Raw genomic sequence first — 12,508 nt, 5'->3', positions numbered from 1 at the left:
GTAAATTTTGCAAGTTATACTCACCCTATTCCTTGAGCTATATGTTCCAGTTGCCGACACATGCAGGATCGAACTTCATATTCTACATCTTGGCAGAGTGATTTTACCAGTGGAAGAATTTCCCTTTTAATGCTAAAAAATTGAAAATTTTAAATTAATATGAAGAACTAAGTATTTGTAAACTCCATTTAGTGAACACATCTGATTCTAGATGGTTCACAGTAATCTTAATTTGTACTCTTCATACAGCAACATTTAGTATTTATAACCTTTAAGAGCAGGTGTTGTAGGGCAGGTTGATAAAGTACAACTGACAATTCTGAAGCTTATAATTATAAATAGTATAGAACTTTACAGCATATTTTTATAACTAAACTAAAATACAAAATGGAATTTTCACAGAAGAGTATTATCCATATTCACCGCAGTTTGTTAATATTTCATTTGAAGGATTTTCAAACCTTTGAAAATACTGTTTAAGTATAGTGTTACTTTTAATAAAAATACTTAGTAACCAACTTCAGTGCAATATTTGGACAGCTGTTGTATGAATACATATACATTGTATAAATTGAAATGAAAGTCCCAGTTATGTTTATCATCATCAGCTGCTTGCAAACACAACAAAATAGGAATTTTAATGTAAATGGCTGGTTTTTTAAATTAAAAATTAGGGTGCAACTTAAGTCCACTAATCAAGACATTAGACTGATCTGTTCCAGTATCCAGTAAATCAAACAGGACCCTCCAAATCAGCATTTATACACTTTGTTGTTGGCCAGTTCTCTATTACATTCTAACAGATGCTACAGCATACAGACAGCTCTGCCCTAAAAAAATACAATCCACACAAAGTGAATGGACTCAACAGGATAGTATTATCCCAACTGTGGGCGCGAAACACAGCTTAGTCTGTAAGATAAACGGCCTTTTTTTTTTTTTTTTTAATTTGTTTTTGCAGATCCATCAATCTAATCTGAAGGGACTATTGAGCAGTTACCCAACTGTAGAGTGGGAAACCATTTGCCAACCACTTGTCCTAATAAACATGGCCTTTAAGATATTCTAAGACCCTACCAAGTGCAGAGTGGAAGGAATGGATTTCCAAAATATCAGAACAACTGGTTTGTGCAGCTATGTCTTCCATCTCTTTCACTCCTTAAAGTGGAATAGGCCCCAATGAAGTAGGAATAAGTGCACACTGGACCTCTGTTGCAAGACCTGACCTACATAGCCCTGGATGCTCTTTGACCCTTCTTTGGAGGTTTCAAACAGCCGAACTTATATATTAAAAAATCCTTATTTCAGTCCAGATAGAATTTAAGGAATCTTGAAAAACTTCTCAGAATACAGAAGGAAAGGAAATCTCCAGGCTGATATGGAAACCTTGAGCCCATTTTGGGAAGAAAATCTTGAAGATGAACTTGTCTTTATGCAAGGTAAGGTCCAAGTCATCCTATGGTTGCACAGCATCTAACACAACAGGGCATTAATCCTGAGTGGGACCTTGGATACTATCACAATACAGACAATAAAATAAATTTAAAAAAGGAGGCCTGCTCAAGGGTTTCTAGTATCCAAGCTCTTCTAGCCAAGAAAGTATTTCCAAGAAGGGATGTTTGAAATGGAAGAAAATGAAATAGCACAATTCCATTTAGTCTTTGGAAAGGTTACTATCAAAGTCAGATTCCAGGAGACAATATTAAGTCGAACGCTATCTAGACTCTATTCATGAATATTATAATTATTATTTAAAACAGCAACATAGATATTCATAGCACTATACAAACACATACATTACAAAGGCTCCAATCTTCCAAATTGATTATTTGCAGATTGACCCAGCATCCATACCAAGTCAACTGTTATTAATTTGTAATAACAATTTTTGGTCAATCTGGAACCATACGAGCTTTCCTCCCCTTCACGTAAGGATTCTGATCTCCAATTCTTTACTTGCAGCTGGAGTTATGAACTGCTTTATTTGGTCTTTCTGTTGGATCATATTAAAGAAGTTCTGTATTAAAATCACAAATGAGTTTGATTCCCCATAGTTTAAATTCCAGGGTATTACTAATTAAGAGGTCTCTTGGTTTTTGGTACTGTTTCTCTCCCTCTATGTGTGAAACTTGCAAGCTGCTAATTGTATTAGTACATTCTTAGACAAAGTCTGTTCTCAAAGCAATTCTTTGTAACAACAACTACTCACACAGAGAGAGACTCAAAGCAATACTCTGTAACAATAGAAACAGCACCCAGAGACTCCCCGCCCTTTTGTTGTATTCATCTCACTTTGTTAACAATTGTGATTAAAATAGAGATAGAGGATGTATGTGGATGGTTGCTTGGTGTGGATAATAACTGAATGATCAGGGAGGTGCCAGCCTAAGAATCCAGTGTCCATCGGCTGAAGAAGGCGTCAAGTGAAAATAACGAGAGGACCCCCAGAGGGCAGACTGGAATCCACCCAACAGCCTCAAGAATGGGAGAACCAAAGAACAAGATAACATCTGGCAGCATGGAGCCATCAGGAATGTGACATCTGCTGACTGATTCAGCAACAGCATGATGAAGCAATTCCCATAGACTGACATAGGAAGAAATTCCTATAAAAATGGACTCTGGAAAGTGAGAACTTTGGGGGTCTGATTCTGCAAACCAACTTCCAGGAGCATCAGATGTGCATCTGACGAGGCCCTGCTCCCTCCTCATGTCCAGGCCATCTGGCCAGTGGCTTGGCATGAGCAACTCTAAGCTGGTAACTATGATAACAACCTTGCAGAACCTGTGTGTGTGTGTGTGTATGAATGAATGTGTGAATAAATATGAGACTGAATGGAATGTTATAGCTATAACTAACTGCTTACTATGATTCTTTCTGTATTCACAATAAATGTGGTATTTTGCCTTTTCCCCTTTAATAAGATCCTGCTGGTTTTTATTTTATTGGTATAACATTTTGATGGAGAATTGCGAAAGGGGGAATACTGGTAAAAAGCCTCAGTTATTGTAAATATTGGTGTGCACACCTCCAGCTCTATTGAGCTAGGCATTTCTATTGGGTTAACCAGACCTGCAGGCCTCCGGAAGCGTAGCAGGGGACCTGCTGGCCTCCAGGAGGGTAGCAGGGGACCTGCTGGCCTCCGGGAAGGTAGCAGGGGAAAGTGTATAAAGTAAGCTAAGATTACTAAAAACAATGAGGTTAACCAGACCTGCTGGCCTCTGAAAAGGTAGCAGGGAAGAACAGGTTAACCAGACCTGCTGGCCTCCGGGAAGGTAGCAGGGGACCTGCTGGCCTCTGGGAAGGTAGCAGGGGAAAAACGCATAGATTAAGCTATGATTACTAAACCTAAGTCCTATTGCTCACTGAGGTATCAGCGGCAGCAAGAAGGCCTAAGGGCCAGGCTAAGCTACTCGCTGGAATAAGGAGTAGCAGGTTCAGAGAATCTAGGCTGTGTCACTCGCTGACCTGTGCCAGGTGTGACAAGGAAATTTGATAAGCTATGATTTCAGAATCTAGGCTGTGTCACTTGCTAAGTAATACCAGGAGTGACAAAGAGATTTAATTTCCATGTTACCCTGTTTTCTTTTAAACATCTTGAGCCAGTACCAGAGGGAGGAATTCAGTCAGAAGGAACTCCAACCTCACCTTTTGTTAAAGAAATTACATCTTTTAAACATCCTTCAAAAATTTGGGCACAGTCCTTGGACTAAACAAGCCCTAGCTGATGTCTGCACTATTTCAGACCTAGAGGATAGATTGGCTCAGTATATCCTCATATACAAACCTTCTAGTGCTGCCAAAAGAGATGCAGCAGCAATTTGGTTGTTGTGGGAGGCATGTAAGGATTCTTACCTCCGCTTGTCTTCATGTAAAGAGGAAAAGGCACAAACGGAAAAGGGAGCAGACAATTGGAAGGTGCTGGCTACAAATACCCAAAGTCAGCTGAAAATAGTGAAAGAGGCACTCCAGGAATGCAAAAAGAGAGAAAGATTCCTGGCAGACCAAGCTAAAGCCTCTGAGAAAATTGAAAGAGAGAATCATGTGCTCCAAGGTATGGTAAAGAAATTAACCTTGAAGCAGGGCAGAGCACCTGCAAATCATAGTAGTTGTGAATCACTAATTAAGAGTCTGAGACAAAAAGTGGGCTTTGCCTCTGAACAGGAAGCAGCCATTACAGCAGGTGAAGGGGGAGAAGGTCCTATGTTCGGCACCCCCAGGCATACTTACAAAGAGAAAAGAGAGTAAAAAGTTAACTCTGCAGAGGCTGGAGGGAATTACACAGCTAAACTTTGTGAAAATGTTAAAAAGGAAAAGTGTTAGAGAAAGAGCATTCTTGGTTTCTTTGCAGCCATTCTGAAGGAAAAATGGGCCCTTAAAGCTGGCCACTTAAGCAAGCTTTATGTTTGCTCTGAGCTGCTGGAGTAGCACACAATAGACTTTAGAGCGACCAGGATATGATTTTTCAATTTTTCTATCAAGAAGAAATGTCTATTTAAAATATATGTTACCATATAAAACATCTCATTTCAGAGGGGGGTTAGGGCCAGAAGAGAGAGACAGAAACATGTACAAAGAAGCTCCACATCAACAGAAACCAAATGGAACCCTGTGTTTAAACCTTGGGAAACCAGTTCTGTTTCTGGCAGGAGACCTTTGGGACTTGTCTAAATATCACCTAGGGAAAGGGGAGTCCCTTCCTACACTGGAGTGTGGCTTTCTTTGGAAGCTCATCTTTTCAGTTGTTAGGGATGGGGATCCCTGTAGAGGGACCTGGGGACTGAAACTTGGCCCAGAAAGGTAATCTCAAGGGAACCCTTTTCTTGAGCCTTGAGACTCTGGGAGTCTGATAAGACCCTGAGAAGGCTCTGAGGACACTAATGTCTCATCTAGACAGTCCTGAGGCACGGTTATTAATGTTGCCTGCACAGGAAAGGCTAGCTGAAAAGGGCCTATTTAATACAGGGTTGATTAAACTGATGGTAGAAGGTAAGTAAGGTAGAATGGATGTTGTGGGGCAGATAGCTTCTAGGGCTTTTACTGCTGTTAGGTATTTCTAGGTTCTACACTGCTGTCCAAATCACTGACTTTCAGTCTTGGAGGTGGAGGAGATCAGGTCAACAGCAGTTGGCTGCTGCTGTGTCCCCCATGCAGTTATGACAAGAATAAAATCCCAAGCAAAGAATTCTGAAATCTGGCCACACAACTCAAAATTTAGAAACAAGATTTTGCCTTTAAGACAAGAGAGTTTTAAGTTTAACAATTCCTTTACTGGAGATTTTAAAATAGATTTTAATGAAATGCACCAGGAAGGCTTGGAAGAGTCTAACTGCATGTGAGGAGACAGAATTAAACTGGCAGGCTCAACAGGAGTGGGGATGCTCTCCTGTTGTTTTTGATAGGCAGGCATGGTTATGCCTCCAAAAGCTGCAAGCAGGCTGAAAAACCACTGTTTAGATCTGCGGACTTTCCTACACAGAACAATAATCTGGAGAAATGACATGAAAAATGGTGTTCCCAAGGTAACCTCTTGACTGGTGGAAGAATGTACACAGGGAAGTTGAAAGCTGATGACAACTGCAATGTTTGAACATGCTGAGAGTACTGTGACCTACCTAATGAACATCGCTTATAGCTAATTAGTATTATGATGGATGGATCTGTAAGAACAAAAGCATTCAATTTTTGTACAATAGAGAAAATTATGTAAATCTACTTCTTGTAATATTATCCACTGGAAAAGACATTGTGATAAACATTAAATCTGAAACACATACACACAAACTACTCACATATGAGTTTCAAACTTGTTAGCTAATTTTCCCAATATTTTACAGCTAACTAAACGAGACTGAAGTGTTTGGGAAAGCTGTGCCTTGGAAACAAGTGGATTCAGGATCTATATGGAAAAATGGGAGGAAACATTTAAACAGTAACAAATGTATTCCTGTTGTTAAAAAAATCTAGAAGTACATAATACAAATCTAGAAGTACATAATACAATTACTTTTTCCACAAAATTAGGTTGCGATCATAATAATGCACACATTAAGACTACTAAGAACCTTGCATTTTAATATTCAGTGCCAACTATAGTATATACCAAATGTATCTTGGCCCAAATTCTAGTTTATGATTCACATCACACTTACAGCCATTACACCTTTGCAACATTACATCTATCTTCTTGTGTTTTTATTTAGAGAATAAATTCTATAAGCATATTTATAGATATTATTTGGGGAATTTTCACACAAAGGACCCCTGGCTTGGAAAAACCCAGAGGAGGAGGGGGGAAAAGGAAATAGTATGAAGCTCTTCTTGCCAATTTTTATCCAGGGACACCCCCTTTGACGTGAACTCTGGTGGCCATATACCCTCCCAACCTTGAATATCTCTGGGATCCATAGGGAAGGGATTCCATTTCCATGTGCAACCATGACCGACTGCTGCTTCTGCTGGAGATGTGCTACCATTTGCTGGATCTCCTCCACAATCCCAGAGGATCAGCTGTCAAAGAGAGCCAGAGGAAGATAATATGCCTAGTTGTATTATCTTCTGATGAGAAATCACCATGGAAACCCATGTGCAGAGTAGGGCAGGGTGCTGCAAAGAAGGGTACCTCCCCTGCTCTGCCTCAGCTCTTCATCCAACCTTTCATGCACAACCCCAGCAGAATACAAAGGCCAGGAAAGAGTAGCAGTGCTGCAGAAGCAGCCCTTCCCATCATCTTATTGACAGAAATTTGCTGAGGTTTCCTACTGTGAAAATGTGAACAGATGAACAAGCTAGAATTAGTACACAGAATGTGTTACCCATCATAACACTTAATAAGGAAACAAGTCATACAGGTTTTGTAGGTACCATATATTATTATTTAATATTTGAACAATGGGAGCACCCAGAACATGCCAGACACTTTCCAAATATTTAGCAAGACACAGTCTTTTCCCTAAAGTGCTCTGAATTTAAGACTGTCCTCCAATTTCCATTACAATAAATAAAACAAGAAGAATCTAAGTGTCACAACACAAAAATGAAATAATTAAGAAAAGCCTTATATCATGTGGTCTTAACCAACTGCTGTCCTAAAAGTGCCTCAGCAATTGTATTATACACAAGGTACATTGTTATGGGGGCATCCTATCATTTTACTCTATTTTAAGGAAAAAGCAGAGAGCAAGTTGACATTTTCCAGAAGTGATCATTTTTAAAATTACATTACAGAAACACATTGGTTCTAGCAAAATAAATTTATTTTGTTATTGTTAGCCTTTTACCCTTTAAAAGCAACAATGGATTTCATTTACAAGCACATTTTAACAATGTTTTTATAAAGCACAAATGATCATTAAGGGGCAGGTGACAGAATTCTTCCCTACCCCGAACCCATAATGTAGACACAAAATACACAGTGTTTGCAGGTTGATCTCCAAATAAAGACCTCAGGCTTTGACCCACTGAGAGGAACTTAAACCCCCAAGTCCACTACACCTATAACATAAAATTAGGTTCAGTGCCAATCCAGAATTTTAAGTTACTAAAACAAAAACTCTTTTGTTAGAACATTCTTCCACGTTTACTATCATCTTCGAAATTGAAAACACAGACCCTCGAATGCACTTTATTGATGATATCTCATTTAAAAATACTGTAGTCATTGTTTGTTGATGTATACAAAAGCCTTTTAAGATGAGCTCCCATCTACCCCCAACACAGTCCTTTACTACACTATGTTCTACATATAGCCAGATTTTCACAGGTGCTGACCGCTCGTTACTCCTGTTGAAGCAAATAGGAATTACAGGTACTCCAAGCTTTTGAAAATCAGATCATTATTCTTTAATCTATTCTCCATTAATGTTTCCAGGAAAAAATAATATTACCTCATGTCTGATGGTTTCTTTTGGCAAGGCTTCTATTACAGCAAGAAGAGTTTCTAACCATGCATTACTGACACCTGTTAGACACAAACGGACTATATGTTATATTATAGGTCAGTTGTATGAAACAACTTCTGATTTGGTGCATTCAGCTCTTCAATGAGCTATACTTCTAAATGACATTACAGTAACATTCAAAAATAGTTACACATTTCTATCTGTTTGCATATATTTCATTAGCAAAGCAGGTTTTGCCTGCATTTTGGGGAGGGGAGAATTATTCTATTACTTGTTTTTGGAACAACTGTTTGAAGATGACAGTTTTCTCCAGTTAGAAATAACATACTATTTTCTTTAATTTACTTATGTAAAACTTTCTATTTTTGCTGCAAGAGTCATTTTTATTTTTCCTGTATTAAAAAAATAATTTTCAAGAAGATAAAAGAAAATCTCCAAAATCTCAACATTATGAAGAAAAACACTGTAGTCTGTACTTGTGCTTACTCAGGCACAGATTCCAATTAATTCACTGGAAGTTTGGACTAAGGACCTCAGGATTTCGTGCACCAAACAGAAATGTATTTATTTGTTTTATTCAAAATGAAGGAAACTATCAGCTAAATAACAGTCTACAGGAAGGTCAATATATAGAAAACCTTACATACGGCAAGCCATTCCGTAAAACCACCATCAATGAATAAACTCACAAATTGGTATAGATTTCATGTATTGTTTTAAATAGTACTGTACAGCCACTAAGGAAACATAAATCACAAAGAACGAATCAGTTATCAGCATAGTATCATGATCCTGACCTGCATCCCTATGTTCCAGATTCTGTAGAATGATGTGTAGGAAGGAGTGGGAATAAGTATGAATGGACACTGACTCCTCTTGCAGAATAGTCAAAAATGCAACAGCAGCTGTTAACTGCATTTCCACCCCTGCAACATGCAGGACCTCCTGTATAATCAGAAAGGGTATTTATTTAAAAGGATGACCCAGAAATACATTAAAAGAAAATTCCAATGTTTATTCAGATCCTAGGAATCAGCTGATACAAAACTATCCTTACACAACAACTTCCTCTTAACAGCAATCATTTAGAGATACTCTAATCTCTTTTAAACTACATCTTCACAAATTCAGGTGTCTTACAAATCATAATAATATGAAGCTTTCCAGACAAATAAATTAAAGCGGATCATAATGTTTGACATTGATTAGCAAGGAAAAAATGTAGCACACATTACAATTTTACTAAGCTTTTTAGTTGTGTGTCTTATTCAATTACTTTTGTGTTTAGGTGCAGATGCTTTCTTTATATACAGTTAGAAAATGTCATAACAAGCCAGCCAGCATTCATTTCAGTTATTCATGGGTTAGATAGATAAATATTTTGTACACTTGGGAAGTGATACCAAATTGCACAAAGTTATTTAAATTTCCATCACCAACTGATACCGAACATAAATAAAATTTTATAGTATAGCTTCTTAATAAAAACAGCCAAAGATGTATTAAGTTATTTATTTAAACACTTCTCTATTTATGAATACTCAACTTTATCATGAACCAACCTCATTTATTAGAAACTCTTTCAGAGTGCCTATTCCAAAGTGAAATAATAATAGGTGATGATTAGGTCCAAATTCACGGTCCATTTTGGTCAATTACACCGTCATAGGATTTTAAAAATCACACGTTTCCTGGTTTCATCTATTTAAATCTGAAATTTCATGGTGTTGTAATTTCAGGAGTCCTGACCCAAAAAGGAGTTGTGGGGGGAGTCGCAAGGTTATTGTAGGGGGGTTGCGGTACTGCTACCCTTACTTCTGCGCTGCTGCTGGAGGCGGCGAGGCTTCAGAGCTGGGCAGCTGGAGAGCAGCAGCTGCTGACTGGGAGCCCAACTCTGAAGGCAGCGCCACCACCAGCAGCAGCACATAAGTAAGGATGGCATGGTATGGTATTGCCATCCTTACTTCTGTGCTGCTGCTTGGGGGGCCCTGCCTTCAGAGCCGGGGGCCCAGCCAACACTCTCCGGCTGCCCAGCTCTGAAGGCAGCGGAGAAGTGAGGGTGGCAATATAGTGACAATCCCTAAAATAACCTTGTGATCCCCCCCTGCAACTCCCTTTTGGGTCAGGACCCCCAATTTGAGAAACGCTGGTCTCCACTATGAAATCTGTATAATAGAGGGTAAAAGCACACAAAAGACCAGATTTCACGGGGGGATACCTGATTTCAAAGTCTGTGATGTGTTTTCCATGGCCGTGAATTTGGTAGAGCCCTAATGATGATGTGGTAGAGAAAATGTGAGCAAGTATTCATTTGTAGACAGTTATTAGATGAAAATTAAAGGCCATATCTAACTAGATCTTTCAAAGTTATTTAGACATATCATAACATCTGCTATCTGTAACCTGTATGAGTCACACTACTCACTACCAATATGTACATTTTGCTGGATATTACTAGAATGACATTTTTAAGTGGTTTTACTGCATAATTTGCTATTTTACGTGCAATTTGCATATTTTACTTGTGAATCCAACCTTGGTAACACTTAGCTTTCTCTCTAGACTGATCAAGCTCAACCTGCCAGTTGATATTTTTCACAGATGCTTATTTGGTCCTTTTTTTAACATACATATTGGGACACAAATAATATTTCCCATATTTAACGAAAGAGCAAAGAATATTATCTAACTCTTTAGTAAAAACCAAAAACAAACCTCCAACAGACTTTCTTTAAAAAAATAAAAAGCACAAATCACAGGCATAAATGTGACAGACAAAAGATGATCCTGGCTTATGATTTGCTTACCACTGTCATGCGATGATTTAGTACATTTATTATTTATGTAATAAGAGGTGAACAATACAGAAGTCTCAGTACAGAAATGTCAACCAATCAGATTGTATGTGCAAGTACCCTTTTTCAGAGTTGCTGAGCTAAAGGAAAACTGTTATTCATCTCAAGAGCTGGCTGTGGGTGTTTATTATAGCTGTGGATACTTCTACCAGGATACCCATTATCCAAGTAAAATTAAGCTGTGCTGGACAGCTTACCAACTTCCGGTAAAATAAAATACTACTGGGAGTATTGCCAAGGAACAAGGTCAGTATATGGCCTTATAACAGAATGACTTTGGGGATCAGAATAAGAAAGCACATAAATATCTGGTTCTTGAAATACACCTCTTACAGTCATTCAAAAAAAGAGAGAGAACTTTACAAAACAATTAAGAAAGAGGGCAGAAGAAATAGGGCCTAAAGAGCATGAATCAAAACGTGAGTTTTAGGATTCAGATAGGATTTAGAGACAGCACAGATAATTCTGCCCCTTTTAGAGCTATTTCTGAAGAAGCTCCCATCCCACCTCCCACCCTGTGTGCTAACATTTAGGTGAAAGACAAGATTGTTAGTACATTCTAACTACAAAAGGACTAACTGCAAACAGTGCAATACAGAACGTTGGATTGTTGATTTTATCTATCTGACACACTTTCCACACCCAATAGGTTTTTCAATTGTGGGCTGAATTGGCACTTTGGAGACATACGTTTCTGCAATGTTAAGCTGAAGTTAAAAAATCAACATAGATTTTGTTGGAATAGAAAGCATTCGATTTCAATTTTAAATATGTTCACTGGGTACACAACATAAATAGGGTTACTTACCAACAACTCAAGATTCCAAATGGTTAGCTCCTCCACAGATCCACACTCTCTGGGTAATCATGTGTGAGAGCCACATTCTCTGGATGTGCCTCCTCATGGACCTCGGGAGACATTGAAATGTAAATTTCTAGATTGCTTAAACATGTGCCTGCATTGATGTCTGCACTGAGAACTGTAGAGTTCCACCTATTAAAATGTGTCTGGCTCCCATCCCCACTTCAGTTCCATAGACCTTAAATTGGACATAAAAATGTATGACAAAAGACATCAGGTTTGCGAGTGTAGATCTGTCGAGGAGGATACCCATTTGGAGAATTATGATTATGGGTAAGTAACTTCTTTTCTAGTCATGGGATCTCCTTCACAGATTCCCACTCTCCAGTAGCAAAAAACACTAACCAGCAGACTCAGAGGGATTCAGTGTGACATCAAAAAAACAAGCTGGTTTTGATGAACTACCCTATTGAAAAAGACTAAGGTCTAGCAGTTAAGTTCAGGCAGCTATAGTTCCAAAATGTAGAAAGCACTGCAGATTTCTTGAATTGGAACAGATGAAATTTCACCTCCAGTGAAATGTGATTTATGTCCCTTTGGAATAGATTTTCCTTGAAAGAATGCTGCAGTTTATCAACTTTGTATTTGTGTTAATATGGCATAACCTTTTAATTAGGAACCAAAAGAAAGACAGACAGACAGACACATACATATTTACAGAAGAATGGTAGAACAAAGGACTGATTAGGTTTGAACCCAAAGTCACTTTAGAGCAGGGGTGGGCAAACCTTTTGGCCCGAGGGCCACATCGGGGTGCAAAACTGTATGGAGGGCCGGGTAGGGAAGGCTGTGCCTCCCCAAACAGCCTGGCCCCTGCCCCCTATCCACACCCTCCCACTTCCCGCCCCCTGCCTGCCCCCCTCAAAACTCCTGACCCATCCAACCACCC

At 38.8% G+C, this 12,508-nt stretch overlaps 1 protein-coding gene across 5 annotated transcripts in view; it reads right to left on the bottom strand.

Moving 5' to 3' along the window:
- The window catches only part of PPP4R4 (protein phosphatase 4 regulatory subunit 4), a 126,551-nt gene that overhangs the window by 65,302 nt on the left and 48,741 nt on the right, over window positions 1–12,508 (bottom strand). For 3 of the 5 annotated variants that reach the window (XM_007063444.4, XM_037900879.2, XM_037900880.2), the window contains exons 4-7: window positions 8,700–8,847; window positions 7,888–7,961; window positions 5,794–5,900; window positions 25–132 (exon numbers count right to left, since the gene is read on the bottom strand). In XM_007063444.4, the coding sequence (XP_007063506.1) occupies window positions 25–132; window positions 5,794–5,900; window positions 7,888–7,961; window positions 8,700–8,847 (437 nt within the window). Of the gene's footprint in view, window positions 1–24; window positions 133–5,793; window positions 5,901–7,887; window positions 7,962–8,699; window positions 8,848–11,565; window positions 11,667–12,508 lie in introns of all 5 variants that reach the window. The other 2 variants (XM_037900881.2, XM_043549251.1) reach the window with 2 other exon arrangements.

Source organism: Chelonia mydas, chromosome 6 (genome assembly GCF_015237465.2).
Source record: "Chelonia mydas isolate rCheMyd1 chromosome 6, rCheMyd1.pri.v2, whole genome shotgun sequence".
NCBI classification, from domain to species: domain Eukaryota; kingdom Metazoa; phylum Chordata; order Testudines; family Cheloniidae; genus Chelonia; species Chelonia mydas.
Note: the sequence above shows the minus strand (reverse complement) of the source record. Positions and strands in the feature narration are given on the sequence as shown.